The sequence below is a fragment of the Cheilinus undulatus genome, linkage group 13 (genome assembly GCF_018320785.1).
Source record: "Cheilinus undulatus linkage group 13, ASM1832078v1, whole genome shotgun sequence".
Taxonomy (NCBI): domain Eukaryota; kingdom Metazoa; phylum Chordata; class Actinopteri; order Labriformes; family Labridae; genus Cheilinus; species Cheilinus undulatus.
In genome coordinates this window covers 36472551-36489300 of record NC_054877.1, presented here as the reverse complement: position 1 = coordinate 36489300, position 16750 = coordinate 36472551, and the positions used below count along the sequence as shown (strand labels likewise).

The 16750-nt window shown below is 39.8% G+C and overlaps 1 protein-coding gene across 6 annotated transcripts in view; it reads right to left on the bottom strand.

The window, feature by feature from the left end:
• tnk2b (tyrosine kinase, non-receptor, 2b) overlaps positions 1-16750 on the bottom strand; it is a 96846-nt gene that overhangs the window by 32951 nt on the left and 47145 nt on the right. For 4 of the 6 annotated variants that reach the window (XR_005992716.1, XM_041802356.1, XM_041802359.1 and 1 more), the window contains one exon: positions 3316-3493. Coding sequence is in view for 5 of the 6 variants with exons in the window: in XM_041802356.1 (XP_041658290.1) it covers positions 3316-3493 (178 nt within the window). In the remaining variant the exon portion in view is untranslated. Of the gene's footprint in view, positions 1-3315; positions 3494-8606; positions 9115-16750 lie in introns of those variants that run through there. The other 2 variants (XM_041802357.1, XM_041802361.1) reach the window with 1 other exon arrangement.

Sequence of the window (16750 nt, the reverse complement as noted above, 5' to 3'; positions counted from 1 at the left end):
GGATGATGTGATGAATATATGAGCATGAGAAGTGGGTGTAATTAGTCTTAAGCGGCTCTGTAGCCAAGGCCCTGAGGGCTTCAGTAACTGGATTTAGAGCGTTACTGCTGCGCTGGCTTCAAACACATATAACACAGAGTGAAGACAAAAGACTTGGCTCTTTAGTGTCCGATCCCATTGTGCCTAATTACTAGTGCTGTTAGTGCTGGAGGATTTTCTGCTGCTATGCTGAGGGTGAGACAAATGACACAGCGCTGTGCACAGACAAAATTAAAACTTAAGGCTACACGGACAAAATTAAAACTTCAGGCTACACATAGCCAAGGATTAGACCATTGTAGTCACACAAAAGCAGAGAGAAAATTTGAAGGACATTACTGATGACAAATATAAGGCATAGAGTATCACTGCATGAGAGAAACTCTTGAGTTCACTTCCTCTATTTGGGAATTGAGAAAAGATGGACAAAAGCCATAAGCTTTCAGTTTTTCAAATTAAGAGGGATGATGACAGACACAAGGCATCTTTGCAGCATCTGACAATCACTCTTCTGATTTGTCGTGTGGATCCTGACCTTATAAAGAATCCTGAGTATCTGCCAAAGTGTTCAAGAGATATCCAAGCTGAAGATGAATTATCCTTTGTCAGGTGTAAATCTCTTTGCACTCTTTCATGTGCACTAAGTTGTTTTTTTTGTTATGTGCTCAGTTATTTTTAATATACATGCATTTAGTGGTTCTTAGGCTGGTTTTAATAGTTTTGAACTTTTATTCTGTTAACAGTTTTAAAAAAGTATTTACAGATAGCACATTTTGCATACTTCATTGGAATAGGATTTTATTATGTGATACATACAGTCCAACGCATAAGTTTAAGGCATGTAGGAGCTAAGGATTCATCCCAGTGCCTGACATGCCGCAACCCTGGGCTGTGAGTCAAGCTCGACACGTGTTACGGCCTCTATTTTTTCTCATTTGGTCTTGTCCCACCTGGTGATATGCCAAAGTCCACCAAAAGATTTTAGGCCCTGGGGATGTCCACAGTATGACGATGGACTCATGGCAGCCCTATTGTCCACCTGGACAGGAATTTTGGCTGTTGGGACATCACATCCACTCTGGACTTTTTTTTTGTTTTTCAACAGATTGTTTTCCCATGCCCCTGGTAATACGCAAAGACATCCAGAACATGACCGGGGTTGTGACAGTACCCCAATGCTCTCAGACAGCCTACTAGCCACATCTTTGTCTTAATTAAGCTGCAATTTTCGGCCCAAACATGCCTTAAAATTCTGCACAGCGCTGTTTTTTTTTCAGTCACAATTTCAATGCTACCAAATAAATATTTTAGTATTTAATTATTCATTTAATACCCGTTTAGGGTGCACATACTTTTGTTGGAATTCTGTGTGTTTCTGTGATAACAGACTGTGAACATTTGCTGCAGTAACAAAGCAATTTCCTGTAACGGATGAATAGATGAAAAGTATCTACCATTATATCGTCATCAAACAGACAGTCTCAAGAGAAAGTAAAATAAAACAGCTGTGCTCGCTGCTCTGTAAGGGTGTACTTCAGCTAGCACTCTTTGGAGCTAAATGCTAACGCCACTATCAACATGCTAAACATGTTCACAATAAAAAAGCAAACATGTAAACGTTGGCAGGCATAATGACTGGCCAACCCACAACAACGTTCTTTCTGGTAAAATAGCAAAATTAGCTGATAATGCTCAAAGATTGTGTGTGTCATTAATAACACTTTAATTCAAAACCAAAGCACTGGCAAAAACATGAACATCAGAGTCAATACAAATAATAATGATAATAATGATCTCAACTTGCTATAGAAATATGGTGATAAAAAATTACATGTCCAGAATGCAAAAAAATTAGGGCTGATACAGATGCTTAAAACAAAACTTTAGCCAATAGCTGATAGCCAATACCAATTTTTGTTTTTTTAATTTTAAGACTTTTTGGACGTAACATTCCCACACACCGAACTTTCCTTTCATCTTTTGCCATGAAAACATTCAGTTTGTCCAGCAGCAACACCCTCTGCTCAATAATAAATCTCTTCTCTGAGTCTGCTGTTTGGTGTGCTAAATACCAGTATAAAACTTCTTTAAATCAATTCAGGAGCTGTCAAGATTTTTCAATAAAAAAACAAGGACAGGTCAGAGGATTCTCCTTCAAGAAATTATGCTAGAGGCCAAAAAGAGTGATCAATGTACAGAAATAAAAAAAGGGAAATGTGGTTTCTTACGGCTGCAGAAAGGAGTGAATGGTCATTTGGGTTGAGGACACACACAAAAGAATCGGGGGGGTACTATAAAATTTTCTATCAAAAGTCATCCAGTGCAGGTACAGATGCACAGTCTTCAATAATCGTGTCCCATCTAACAGGTTGTTTTCTTCACCTTAAGAACCTCGTTGGACCATCAGCAATCCCAAGCGATAGTGCATGCATTGCTTGCAATATCTCAGGAAGCATAATACAAATCTCTATGAAGTGAATTGTGATGGGAAGCTTAACTTTTTGCCGATCCACAGACGGCTCCTGGTGTTTCTATCCTTCCCAGAACATTTTTAATTCAGAGCTTTGACACCACAAATCAACATTGTCAATGATATATGCAAATCCCAGTGCTCCAATTTCTTCTTCTATTGTTTTCTTGGTGGTAGCGACCAATCATGGCAAGCCAAAGAGCAACAAGAGACAAGATCTGCCAACTGGAAAGGAAAGAAAAAATTGTCCCCTATGGCCAAAATAATATAAGGTGACATTTGCACTCCTAAAAAGTAGGGTTCATGTGCATTTTCCATACTAGAATACCACATGTGCACAACATGTCATTGATTTTATGGAAATAAATGACAGTGATGGTTTCTGTTGTTTGTTAGAAAGTTGTTAATGTTTCTTAGATAAAAAAAAAGGCCTGGAGAAACTCATTATTTCTTTATTGTTATTTTACTTAGTCTTTTTGGTCACATAGCTTCTGATACATTCATCTGACATCCTTAGAGCACACATATTCTGATAGTCCAGGGTGTCATGAAAAGTAGATGTCTATAACTTGATTGTGCCTTACAGGGTTGGGATTCTGCATGCATTTTTGTATGAAAAATACTGTCTTGGGATCCCAGGAGGTTGGCCACCACTTTTTTAGTTTACCAACAAAATTCAAGGACATTTTTGGCCTTTGAGTTAACGCAACAGAGTGTTTTTAAACTTATTCTCAGCAAAAGAAAAAAACAATTTCCTCAGGCACAACAAAGCCAACACACACAAACACTGAATCCCAGTTTCTCACCAGGTCGTCCCATGCCGATCTTCTCCAGGTCTTCATTCTTGACGTAGTCAAAGTGAGACAGCCGCGTGACGTTAAGGTCATCTCGGATCCGCAGGAAGTACTGCTGCAGCTGCACCTCCATCAGCAGCTCCAGTAGCCATTCTGTACCTTCCTCACACTGCATGTTACTGCCCAGTTTCTACAAAAAAACACAAAAAGAAAACAGGAAGCTGAGTTTAAAACCTTCAACGTTCAATCAACAGTTTTCTCAATGCAAAGTACGACCAGATAGAACGTCACAGAGCAACAATCAAGCCATTCTTTTCTGTAAAAAAAGAGAGGAACTGAGCTCAGAGCCTTTGTGAGCTCGCCAGTGATTGTTTACAGCACTCTGAAATACCTGCTAACAAGCTCTGACATTTACATCCACATACCAGTGAGTAGTTAGATACACATCTCTCTGCATAGACACCCAAAACAAACATAAGCACACAATGCAGACGCTGACATCACATAAACATGCACAAGAAGCGAAACAGGCCAACAGGAGGTACTCGGTTACAGAGATCCTGTGTCAATGTGGTGTTAAGACAACACTTAGTCAGCAATTTATCCCTGTCAGGAAGATTCATGAATAAAAAGACAGTAGTATTTTTGGCAGCAGTAGTAGAAAGCTGGCAGATGATGCAGTTTGAACATTACAGCAGATATAACAGGAGACAAATGATGCACATCTGGGGCCCATAAGCCTCAGTGAAGACAAATGGGAGGCTCCCGACCAATCTGACCAAAATATAGACTATATTGCTCCACACGACTTTGAGTCATCAATCTTCAGTGTCAAAACACAAAAGTCCTCCTTAAAACATCGTCCATCACTGTCTCATTATTGTAACATGCTGAAAATAGCACAACATTTATCTGATCTTAGAATAAATACTGATTAACCTCATCATAGAGCTGTAAATCAGTGCAACTTCATCCCAACTTAAATAATTATTTAATTATCCTTATTTCAATGAAAAACAAAGGGCTACCCTTCATGACTTCTCATAGTGGCACATGAGTGAAGGTAACGTGAGCAGGGAACTGACCAAAGAAATAGTTAATTAAATCTAACTATTAATGAGTTTAATTAACCCTGTCATTTTTGCAGTGTATTCAACTTTATTATAGAGGTGTTACGTTATCTAAACAATTTGGTTGGAGATCTAGTTTCTTGTTGTTCTTGTCAATATGGAAGGATCATATTTTACTGTACAACTCTTCAATAGCTACTCAGTACCTAAGGTAAACTTTAAACTCAACACTTTTTTATTTTACTTGAGTAGATTTACAGACCAGTACTTTTACTTTTACTTGAGTACATTTTGACCAGAGTAACTGCACTTTTACTTGAGTACAATAGTCATGTACTTTTTCCACCTCTAATTATGAGACAAAGATTTTGAAAAACCTCTACAAGAGCTTCTATTTCACCTGCTGAAACTGTTCACACTATTTTTCTCAGACTCAAAGGAAGATGAACCAGTAAACCAACCTGATCAATGCACAGAAATGACAAACATTCCTAATCTGAAAAGACTGACAGGAAGACCTTCAGGGTGGATGCTGAGGGGCGTGGGGGTCGCTCCACGCGGTCGTAATTACTCTGTGAATGAGGAACTTCCTGTGCAGGCTGAGCCAAGGTTACAAGGTCTGGAGGAAAGTGTCAGAGAGGTCAGAGCTGCCTCTCTGTCATTTAAACTCCTTAATGGGCTCGGTTAGAGGTCATTTCCTATCGCTTAATGACTCTGACCTGAAGAGTAAAAGATCATCTTTCAGTCCCAGACAAATCCACGCCTACGTCGAAGCTTGGCTGTAAAAGTAAAGATAGGATGTGGAAATATGGATCTGCTGGGCTTCTTCTTGTAAATAGAGTACTCAGCTAAACGAGTGCTCCTTTTTTTTCCATGAATACAAGGTCTGAGTGAGGCTCAATCCCCAATGATTATGCCAGATGTCCATATCCAGAGACAAATTCACAGCAATGCACATAAAAGTGGGTCAGCTGATCGCTGTGTAGCAACGTCTAAACATGCAGCTTTGGCTGCAAGTCATAACGAGGCTCTGTGCAATTTAATGGGTCCACTACTAACAGTTTCTATTAAAAATCACATTGCACGAAGGATCTTAAATGTTAGCTTTAGAGCTGAATGGGTACTTCAAATAAGATACAATCAAATAATTAGAATCTACAAAGAGGTGCAGGCGAGCTGAATGCTTGCAGTGCCTGTGGTTTTAGGGGTAACTAAAGCTGCAGTCACTTGAACCCATCTCCATATTCTGCATTTTGCTGCATCATGCCTGACCCTAACCCTGGGAAAGATGATACAGAGGTCTGTTTGGTTTGCTTAGCGGAGGAAAAAACTCCCCTACCATGTAGCACAATTCTTTCATCATGCCATTAAGAGTTAACAATATAGTTTGGCATGATTACAACACACCAACTTTTGTTCTTTGCATCCTAGACAGAAATATTTGTTTAAATAGCATGTCTGCCATAGTGCAGCCCTGAGTCTGATCCTCCCTGACAGCCAGCATGTTGGTGTAACTTTGCTGCACAGTGCCAAAGACGTAAGCCAGCTTCCTCTTGGGCCTCTTTCCATGACAGTGTTGAATTTGAGGCATGAGGGGTCAAAATCAAGGTGCTTCAGCTTGAATATCATCTTTCTCTGTCAACATGCATACTCGTTTTCACAAAGCAGATTTAATATGTGGAAATAAATTCATTTATTGTCTTTTCTTTTTAAGACAACATATGAATGAGTAAGTACACCATTGCGTACAAAAGTAGTTAGGATCAGTAGTTTTCAACTGGTTTAGCTTCAGGACCCACCACTGCCTCCCTCATAATAAACTGTGACCCAAATTTCCTAAATTCTTCTGTCAAATGTTTTCAAAGAAAATAGGGCAGTTTGGACTTGAGATGGGACAAAAGATGTAACAAATCAAAGAGATGGTGACATTTCTTTCAAAATAAAAGCACATCATAGACTTTTTGCAACATGTTTTTTTCACGCAATAGCAACCCACTGGAAATGGCTTCTGGACCCACTCTTGTGTTCCAACCCACCAGCTGAGAATGAAGGGTTAAGATTATGGTACACCATTAGAATATTAAACGTGTGTATAAATATATAAATCTATTTTAAAATTCAAACAATATGAGTTTTAACCATGGAAGCAGGAATAAAAGTCCTAGGCACCAAATAATGGAAAATTCATTGGTTTTAATTAGTAAAAAATGCAGGAAAACTGCTGCCCACTCTCTAACTGCAGTATGTTTGCAATATTTTGGTACCAGAGACCTATTGCTTTGACTAAATATGACTTAAGATCTTAAGTGTTGTTTTTCAAGCTTTGGTCTGGTAGAGTAAAATATGATATTTCCTTATTGGCAAGAACAACAAGAGAATAAATCTCCAACCAGGTTGTTCAGGTAAAGACTCATTTCTATAATAAAGTAAGATACACAGCAGAATTGTAAGTGTCAATTAAACTGATAGAGTTATATTTAACCCTTGAAACAAGTCTGTGGTTTACACAACGTAGTAAAACTACACCTTTAAAGTGTTAAATATTTTACAGTTGGTCGGTGCTGCTGTAACTTTTGAAAATCTGGGGCAGGGCGGGTTTCTTCTGGCAAGAGCAAAGCAGAGAGTCAACTTCATTGCAAGGCATTGCATACTGATATGCTCTGCGTCCTTAAGGAGCGCCTACAGTCACAGGAGGGGACTCTAACTTCGTAGATAACTTTAGTCATGGTGCAAATGTGTCTCACACAAAGAAGAAAACGATTCACCAGAAACACGAGCAAAAGAACCCCAGCAGGGATCAATGTACAACAGGCCACAGTCAAACACATCTAAACTCTCTGCCCAAGGGCATGATGGGAAACTACGCCCACACATAGCCCTAGATCTGAGATGGCAGTGGGCAGAGCTTAAACCAGTTGACTCTTTAAAGAGTTGATCTAACATGGGAGGATTAATATGGTCAAATAACTCCAAAACTGAAGACCATTTCACACAGACTGGAGATAAAAATCAACTCTGAAACATCCAAGCCTGAAATATCAGTCATCACTCAAGTTTTGCTGTTTATGGATGTGATGTGGAATTATTCTCTCCATGTACTACTGTGTAGTCAATAGAGGTGGAAAAAGTACAAGAGTATTACACTCAAGTAAAAGTACAGTTACTCTGGTTAAGACTTACTAATCTCAAAATGTCTCAAGCAAGTAAAAGTACCCTAAAAATCAACTCAATTACAATAATTTGAGCAAATGCATTTAGTTACTTTCCACCCCTGGTTGTCGGTCTCATGAAATACTACTAATTGGTGTTGGTATCAGCCCTAAAAAAACGATAATGGTTGACCCCTACCTCATTATCTTTTTCTAAAAAGTAACTAAAAAGTAACTACCATAACAAACACTCCATTAGTGTGACTGGCTGGTCAGCTCCCCAGGAGACTGTGTGGTGGCAGCAGTGTTTACTCTCAGGCTGTGCTAGGCACATTTAAATTAAACTGACACTATCAAATAATATTTTCATATGATTGAACTGTGAGCGGTTTCTCCCTCCATTTTATGCTGTCATATGTAAAACAGCCTCTTTGGTATCACTCCCAGGTGCTTATCTTGGTTCTCTCTATAATGGGATGAAAGGATGAAGGTTGAGGTGTGAGGCTGGCACGAGGAACGACACGTTTAAACTCTCAGGTGAGACTTATGGCAGGACTCTGAGGAATCCAAGCAGGGATAGAAGTCCAGTATAGACACTGAAAGTCCACATATTTGTAATTCTAGTCAATTAGAGTGAATAAAAACATTTATGTGTAGTTCAGCTTCAAATACACTATATAAATATGGTAAACAAAGTGGGAAAAGAGACAGAAAGCAAAGCTGTGACACAAAGTGAGGGAACAAGGGATGTAGGACACAACACAATGTCCCTGCTGAGAAATGTCTCTGGTCTGAACTCATTCCTCATGGTGGTGTAGAAATGCACGCACACACACTTTCTCACACTTACGCACACATCTCCTGGCCGAAGCCATGTCCTGTATCAGATCTGTTCTGCTCCAACATCCTGCTGCAATAACAACAACGCTCCCAGAGGACGGCCTCAGTCCAGCTGGAGACTCCACACATACACTGACCTCTTCCATACTGCATGCATGAAACAAACGCTATATTCAAACATCTGTGCAGAGCACATGATCCTGACTTCAGATCTCCCAGCAGACCCAGCAGAGCAGACACTTACTCGATAAACGTGAAAGTGTGCCAGAAAGGGGAACGACTTTTTCAACTTGTCAAAGCGCCGCATCCTGAAGTCCTTCGTCTGGATGAGTGTAGGTGCAAAAAAAATAAGAGCTTGAGGGTTTAAATGGCCGGAGGCGGCTGCTGGTCTATTAAACCATTAGCAGGCATGCCTCATAGTCCTCCCAGTCTGGCGTTCCCAGTCTCTGAGAGAATTTTAAGAAGCTGTCAAACTCCTCGGATCCAGACCCACAGCTCTGAACCCCAGAGGAAGGAGAAAAGCTTCCTAAGACCCTGAGTGCAAATCTACAGCATTCCATGGCGGGGCAAGCGTCCTGTAAGCCCCTTGTTTGGCTTGAGCTGCTTTAAGGGAGAAAAAAAGCATTCATGCAAAACTTCAGAGTGCAAAAAGGAACCCAAAGCTGGCCTAAAATGTGAATAAAAGACTAAAAACTGCTGATCGCAGGAGAGTAAGTCACCCGGCTGTGCTCTGTGCCCCGTGCAGCCATGTGTCCTCCTCAGACAGCACTGAGCTAGGGAGCACAAGTTGCAGAACTTCACAAATAAGTCACTCCTCCTTCCTTGCTTCCTCTCTCTCTCTCTCTCTCTCTCTCTCTCTCTTTCTCTCTCTCTCTCTCTGTCTCTCTCTCTTGTCCTGTCTTTGTGCATGCAGCTACTGTCTATTTGCTTTTCCAGCCTCCCATCAAGCATGGGGCTAAAAATAGGAGCAACTTCTCCCTGATTCAGTGTCTCTGGTTTCACATTTTAGGGTGCAACAAGTTGTATGTCAGAGTCAGTTTGTGTGCTATGTTGAGTGGGAATTTTGTTTCTCTAATTTGGTCTTCACCCTGCCATTTTCTGTTCCTTCCTCTCTTTAACTCCTTTTCTCCTCTCTACTTTTCAGCTTCTATCTCTCTGTCCTGCCCCCTCCCTCCTGCAGTCAGTCAGTCAGACGCTCCGTGCAGTGCAGAGCAGTGCGTGGTGCAGAGGACAGAGGCTTCATGGTATTCAGCCCAGAGGAGCATTTGATCCAGGGCCAAAGGGTCACATTCAACTGCAGGATGGAGGGCTTGTTTCCTGTGATGCAACCGCTCAAACACACACACACACACACACAAAACTACCAGCGACCACTCACTCCCCCTTCTCCAATACTTGATGTCCCCTCATGTCCCGGCCTGCTCGTCTTAAGAGCTCGGCGACGGGGCTCTTATTCAGTATTTGGGTTGTTAGTCTGAGCAAGAATGACACCAACTGAACTCCCAAAACAGAGCAATGGTAAAGTTTAAACATGGGCACAAGATTTCCTTCCAAACAAACAACTTAAGCTTCTCAGGTGTTCTTTTATAAAGGTTGGACATTTTGCTTTTCTTGGACAGGACAGCTATATACACAGGAAATATGGGATAACAGAGCAAGGATGAAATGCATCAAAGAGCCAGTGCCAGAGTTGATCTAAGGGCTGTTAGGGTAAAGACTGAGCCTCCCTACTAACCGACCAGGTGTTCGACTCTTCACCAAAAAAGGAAGAATTTTATTCTTTATGGCTTCTTGCTTTGAAACGAGCCCAAAATACTCACAACCAGTGCTCTACATGTCCAGAGAATTTGCCCTTTAACGACTGAGTTCAGGTACAAAAAGATCTAAATCTATGAGACACAGGTTTAAGATGAGCAAAATTATACAACAGTTTCAAGTCAGGCCGTCAGCATTAATGTGTTCATCAATATTGATTTAGGTCCATAGTTACTGCATTATTCCTCTCAAAAGCATGCTTTAGGGTCACTTCAGTACAGTTCAGTAAAATAAGTCCAACACTGTCCCTCATGTCTAACTTTACTGTAGAAAACTTAGACAGCTCAGTGGACACGTCAATGGTCATCGGCACCGTGTGTTATGAAACATCAACTGTTTTACTGTTTTCTTATTTAATTTTCAATCCATAAAACATTCACATCATAATCTTTAATAAAGTTCCCTCTTGTTTTTCAAAGTAAACGCAGGTTTGTATCCAAACAGGATGTCAATTAGCCCAAGTTTGTGGGGGTAAAAAAATCAACAATTACCTGACAATTTTGGGTGAAAAATAGAGGAATTTAAAAATGCAACAAAATTCTGAGATTAACCAGAGTGTAAAATTCTCAACCACAACAATAACAGTATAACGTGTGGGAGGTTTCCCAGATGGGTGTGTAATAAATCCTATGGATATATGAAACAGTCTATCTGGCTGGGGTGCGCCGGTAGTCGAGTGCTTGGGGCGCGCACCATGTGCGCAGCAGTCTGGGTTCGAGTCCAGCCTGTGGCACCATTTCCTGCATGTCTCTCCCTGCTCCCGTCCCTGTTTCCGAATCTATCCACTGTCCTCCTATCTCTAATAAAGGCACGAAAAAGCCCAAAAATAAATCTTAAAAAAAAAAAAAAAAAAAAAAAAGTCTATCTGGTCAGGTCATGGGGGGAATGTCCTGGCTACCATGGTGAAAAATCATCTTCCAAGAATTACAGATATGTTTACAATTTCAAACTCAAAGTTCCCAGAAAGATGAGTTTTGAGTAAAAGTTCAGCAAAACCAAGCAGCCTCCTCCAGTGCTGAAAAATGAAGCGAATGCAGAAATTTAAGAAAAAAGTGTTGTTCCTTAAGTGTCCACTTGAGACTGGCTGAGAAACCCTAGAAAAAGGGTTGGGAATTTGCATAATTTGAATAACACAACAGAGTGATTAGTGATACAAAACAACATGAACTAGATCCTAGTCCTCTACTGGTCATGACTCCTTACCCTCTAACTCTTCTTTAAAAAATGAATTTATATAATATAAAATTTTATATATATATAATTATATAACATGTTATTGTAGCTTTCAGCCAAGGCTCAGTTTCAGTTAAATCAGACTTTAAGGATAAAGCTAAAACTGAGACTAACCAGCTTCAAACTAACAAACTAAAACAAGAGAACAGAAAGAGCCTGTCTGACAGGGATTCAAACCAGGAACCTTCCTGCTTTAATGTTTTTACCCACATTTTTTAAAACAAAATATTTACATCAAACTACAGTATTGACTTTTAAAGTAAACTTTTTAACTGAAACTGACATTGTATATTTCTTCCCATGATAAGGTACACTGAGGTCACACATCCACACGACTGAATCATTTCACCAAAGTCTAAAGACGTGGTTGATGGACTGAATAAGTCACACAGGCAGCAGATGTGTTTGACTAAAACTTAAGCTGAAAATAAAAACCAATTATCTTAACAAGGACCTGCCTCAGCCACCTGACATCAGTCAGCTCTCTCTGTGACTCCTTCTCTGTCTCGCTGACGTCTGTTTTGTGTTTTATGAAGAATAAAAACAGCCCAACCTCGCCCTTCTCCTCCCTTTCCTTCACTCCTTCATTAATCCCCTTTTTTCTCATACCTCCCCTCCCTCTTTCCCCTGAGTCTGGCCAACCCATTGCATTTTCTTCTTTATTTGGTGCTGCCTTTTATTTCCTGCCTCTAATCCTCCAAAAATGTTATCTCTCTCCCCCTCTGACGACTATAAACAAACCCTTACCAGCTGCTTTTCAGCCCCTCTGTGGCAGCGAGCCCCCTCTCTTTCAGTCTCTGTTCAGCTTTTGGTTTTCTAATTTCTCAGCTTTTTGTTCTCCCGGCTCTCTTCTACTTAATCAATCTATTCAATGTTTGACTCGGCTTTTCACTTTGGATGTTTTTCTGCTCCCCCTCTTCACTCCTCTGGTTTTAATTAGGAGATTTTGGGTTTAGTGGAGGAAGGAAGGGAGGTGAGCAGACGCTGGAGTCACGCAGAGGAAGGAGAGAGAAAACAACAACAACAACAACAACATGGGGATGCAGTCATAGAGAGAGCCTGAATTTAATTAAAGACAGGAAAACAGACATTTCTGCAAACATGGGGCCATGTACTTGGGTTTTATTGGTGTGTAAGTTTGTTCCTTAATTGATAACAACACTGGCAGTATGTTTTAAACTGTGAAAGAAATCTTTGGCTTTCATAACAGTAGATTATTTGATTTTCTTTAACCAGATGAAGACCCAGTGAGATCAAGATCTCTTTCACAAGGGTGACCTGACCAAGAAGTCAGCAGCACACATCACAGTAAATAATTCATGCTTGTCAGGAGGCCTGGTCACATTTATACTTCTGTCTTTAAACATGGCATTCAAAAATGTCACTGTTAAAACAGCAAACAGTACATCACTGCCCGTCATTCATGGAGCTTCATTTCCCTTTTTCACACCAGTTCACAATGAACAACACATATGATAAATACTAAACCCTGAAAAAAGCCCCCCGGTATCGAAAATGTATGCTCCAGTTTCACAAAGTGGTTTAGGATTCATTTAGCAAAGGAAATCCAAGTTTGTTTGGCTCTTCATTTTGTACCAGTTTGGCTTTTTAAGTGTGGAGGTAACGACAAAGGATAAAGGAAAGGAAACTAGCACTAAAATGGGATCTAGCTACAGTGGCTCTCATTAAAGAGCCATTTCATAGAACAGGCTCGTTATATCACATATATCACAGTTTCAATGAATAGCATGTCTGTGTCAAAGATTCTTCAAGACTCTTGTCAATTCATCTGGCTAGACAATGCTAGGACGTCTGCAGGACTGAGTAAATTGTGACCTTGATCCCCCCCCATGCCAGGTAAATCAGTTCAACTGTGGTAAGAATCACTGTTTTGTGGAGTGTAGGGATCGTACTGAGTGTGTGTAGAAATTTTCTGATGTGCTTTTATTTTGAAGGATTTGTTTACAGCTCTTTGTTCAACTACATCTTTTAATCAACCTCAAGTCTAAACTGCCTCATTCTTGATTAGAAACATTTGGTTATGATTTTAAAATGTACAAAATTTGGGTTGCAGGTGGCATTAGGGTTGGGAAGGGTCCTGAAGCAGGACCAGTCGAGAACCACTGTTCCATGGGAATACAAATCTGAAAATTACTCGTGAACTTTTACTCTTTGGAGCACCTTAACTCAGAGTCAGGATATTAAGGTTTATCTGTTTTTCCTTCAAAGTTTGACTTTATGAATCGGGGCAGATTTTATTCAGCAGTGTTAAATTTTCAAGCTCTTGCACCAGAAAGTCTCTCTGACAGGTGTGTTTGATCTTAAACTAAAAGAAGCAAGCAGCATGCATGGTGAGGTTAGATAACAAACTGAGGGAGAAAATAAAAAAAAGGCAAGCATCCATGAGTGGGTGCTGGATACAAAACAAACAAGCATAAAGAAGCAGAGAGATCTGCACACCAGGACGCTCCCTTTCAAGGATTTATGTAGCAACAAGTGACATTTGTTGTGAGGAAGAGCGTGTTGGCTCTAGATAACAAACGCTGTTATCACACATCCAGCAGCAAACGCTCCATCACAGTCAGTGTGTGGTTTCATAAATGTTTAACAAGACCAGACATTATTCCAAGGCTTAAAGTGTTTAATCCTCGTGGACTCAGTCGGCCCTCAGTCGTGTCATTCTCACAGCTAAAGGTGACGTCATGAATCTGTCCCTAAACCACCGAGCACACAGGATGTGACAGAACAGTTCACCGCCCTCCATTTCCCTTCACAAACACACAAACACTCACTCAACACTCACACGCAGTCTGGCGCACAAGTCCCTGAAATGAGCTTTTCCATTAATGACATCAAAAGTCCCAGAAGTCCTCTTGATCTCTGCTCAGACCTCTTTTAACTCAAACTTGGCGAATGTGCACCTGGAAGGAATGTGTCAAAGTAAAGTTAACTTTATGAGTTTGACAGATAGGAAATTATGTTTGCTGAAGTGTTGGAACAGTTATGTAACTCATGTGACAATAAAGAAATGATATTAAATAGGCCAAACGTCTTTATCAACAGCTAGAAGACATACCTCCAACATGCCTCTTTTTCAAGCCAAAAAGAGAAAAAAAAGAGAGTTCTGGGAGAAATCAATAACAAGGTAAGATCTTTAAATCACTGCATACAGATTATTCACAGGTTAAAAGGATTTATTCTGTAGAAGTTGTGCTCAAAGGCTGAATATGTGTCAGTGCTGTGTGAATGCAGAGCTTCATATATAAAAGTCACTCTGATGTTAGGCAGGAATGTGTCACAGTGTTGTCAGCTGCCTCCTCACTAAGCAGATTATACCAAACCCTGATGGTCAGTAGGTTGGTCTGCAGTTACACTCGGACACCACCAGGGAGCACCAAACTAATGATGGAGGATTCAGCTGGTGGAGGAGTGATCTCAGTGTTAGGTCAAATGATGTTAACTGCTGCAGAGATCTGAGTTTAATCTTAGAGGTTTAAAGACAATATTGTGAAGTAACATCTGAAATCAAATTTATTTTTGTAAATATATTTTGCTGTTTTTCACTGGTCCAGACAGCAAGTTGTACTGTTGATTGCAAAGCACCTCATCTCTCCAGAAATAGTTTAGACTTTACTCTAACGCTGTCACTAAAAGGTCTGACCTCATGTCTGCACAGGTGCATCGGAAAGGTTGTACTTCTTAAACCTGATATCATTTAATAAGGCTGACAAGTAGCTATGAGGTACAGGAACAGATGAATTGGGATGAATTCTAAAAATTGAAAGAGTGTCTATTTACTATATCTATCTGTTGTTAACATGTTTTACAGAACATCTGTGTTTTCTAACATGTTTCTCTTGATTCTAAACTAAAGCTGGGCGATAGAGCCGGAAATCTGCAGAAACTCTAAACAAAGGTGCAAGTTATAGGATGCTCTCAGTATAACAATTATGATTTCTTTTAATTTGAAGGAGCAAATTTAAAGAGAAATTAAACATCAGAATTTATTATACCAACATTTATATTTTAAACTCAAATGCAAACTGAAAATGAAACTCAATTTGAGCTTGAATAATACTGAGAGGCAAACTTCATGCTTTAAATCAGTGGTTCTCAACTGGTGGGTCGCGAAGCTGTTCAGATGGTGGCAAAAGGTCTGAGAAGTACTGCAGTCCTAAATGTTTATAAATTGTTCAACTTATGCCGGCCTTACACCAGAGGACTTTGCTAAAACTCTTACTAGGCTCTACAAAGACTGACACCTGAAACCCTCTCATATCTAGAAACAATTTGTCAGCAAGCCGTTTAGTTTTTAGTCTCAGACTAAGATTTTGCAAAGACTGGAGGTCACTAACTACAAGACCAGAATATGATTCCTTTTGTGATTATTTCCCATCATGCATCTGGTGGAAATTCACAACATTTTTAAGCAGAGAACAAGGTGTAGAAGGAGATGGAGATCACATTTGAGTTCATATCTCTTATAATCCGATGTTTTAAAATAATTTACATCGAGTAGAACGCCTAATGACAGAGACGAGACATCGAGCTGCAGCTTTAGATTGACTTCCATGATTTTACTCCGACTTTGACATTTTGTCTGCAACTTTGAAATTGGAGGAAAAGTTGTTAGGTGTAAGGCCGCCTTAATTTGTCTCGTGTTCTTGCAAAAACAACTCTGCTTTTCCCATGATAATGGGGCCATTTCTCAAAATCTTTGGAAACTGAAAAAATGTACACGTATCCATTGGGAAATGGGGTGTAAAACATGTTTTTTCATGTCTCCTTTTGCAGTCATGTATTTAATTCCATCCAGTATTCATTCATAATTTTTTGTTTGTTTGGGGGGGGGGGGCTTTTTTCTGTCAAATAAGGGTAAATCCTTAATTATTTTGAAAGCAGTGCTGTAGGAACTTCAGGTTTTGTATTTTTTACGCTAGTGAATATTTGTATATTACTTGATAACATAGCACTTAGAGTCATTATGTGTTGCATTGTAATCTTAATTGCAAATCGCAATATTGTCGAGTATTCAAGCAATCACACATTATTACCAAATTATTTAGTACTGCTCAAATTTAAGTGTACTCTTTGTTCATGCCTAAAGCTCAGCTTCTGACAACCTCAGTCATTAAGAGCTAAAAACACTCAAACATGCTTTCATAATGCCTGCATTGAAGTTGAAGAAATGTGTTTCTTATGGATTTTATAATCTGAATAACAATAAAACTCTGCTGTCTGCTTCTCTCATTTGGCCTTAATGTCTCTGTCTCATTTTCCATACAAACACAGAAACAGTCAGGGTGACTCAAAGGCCGTTCAAATGAAATATGAAAGGAT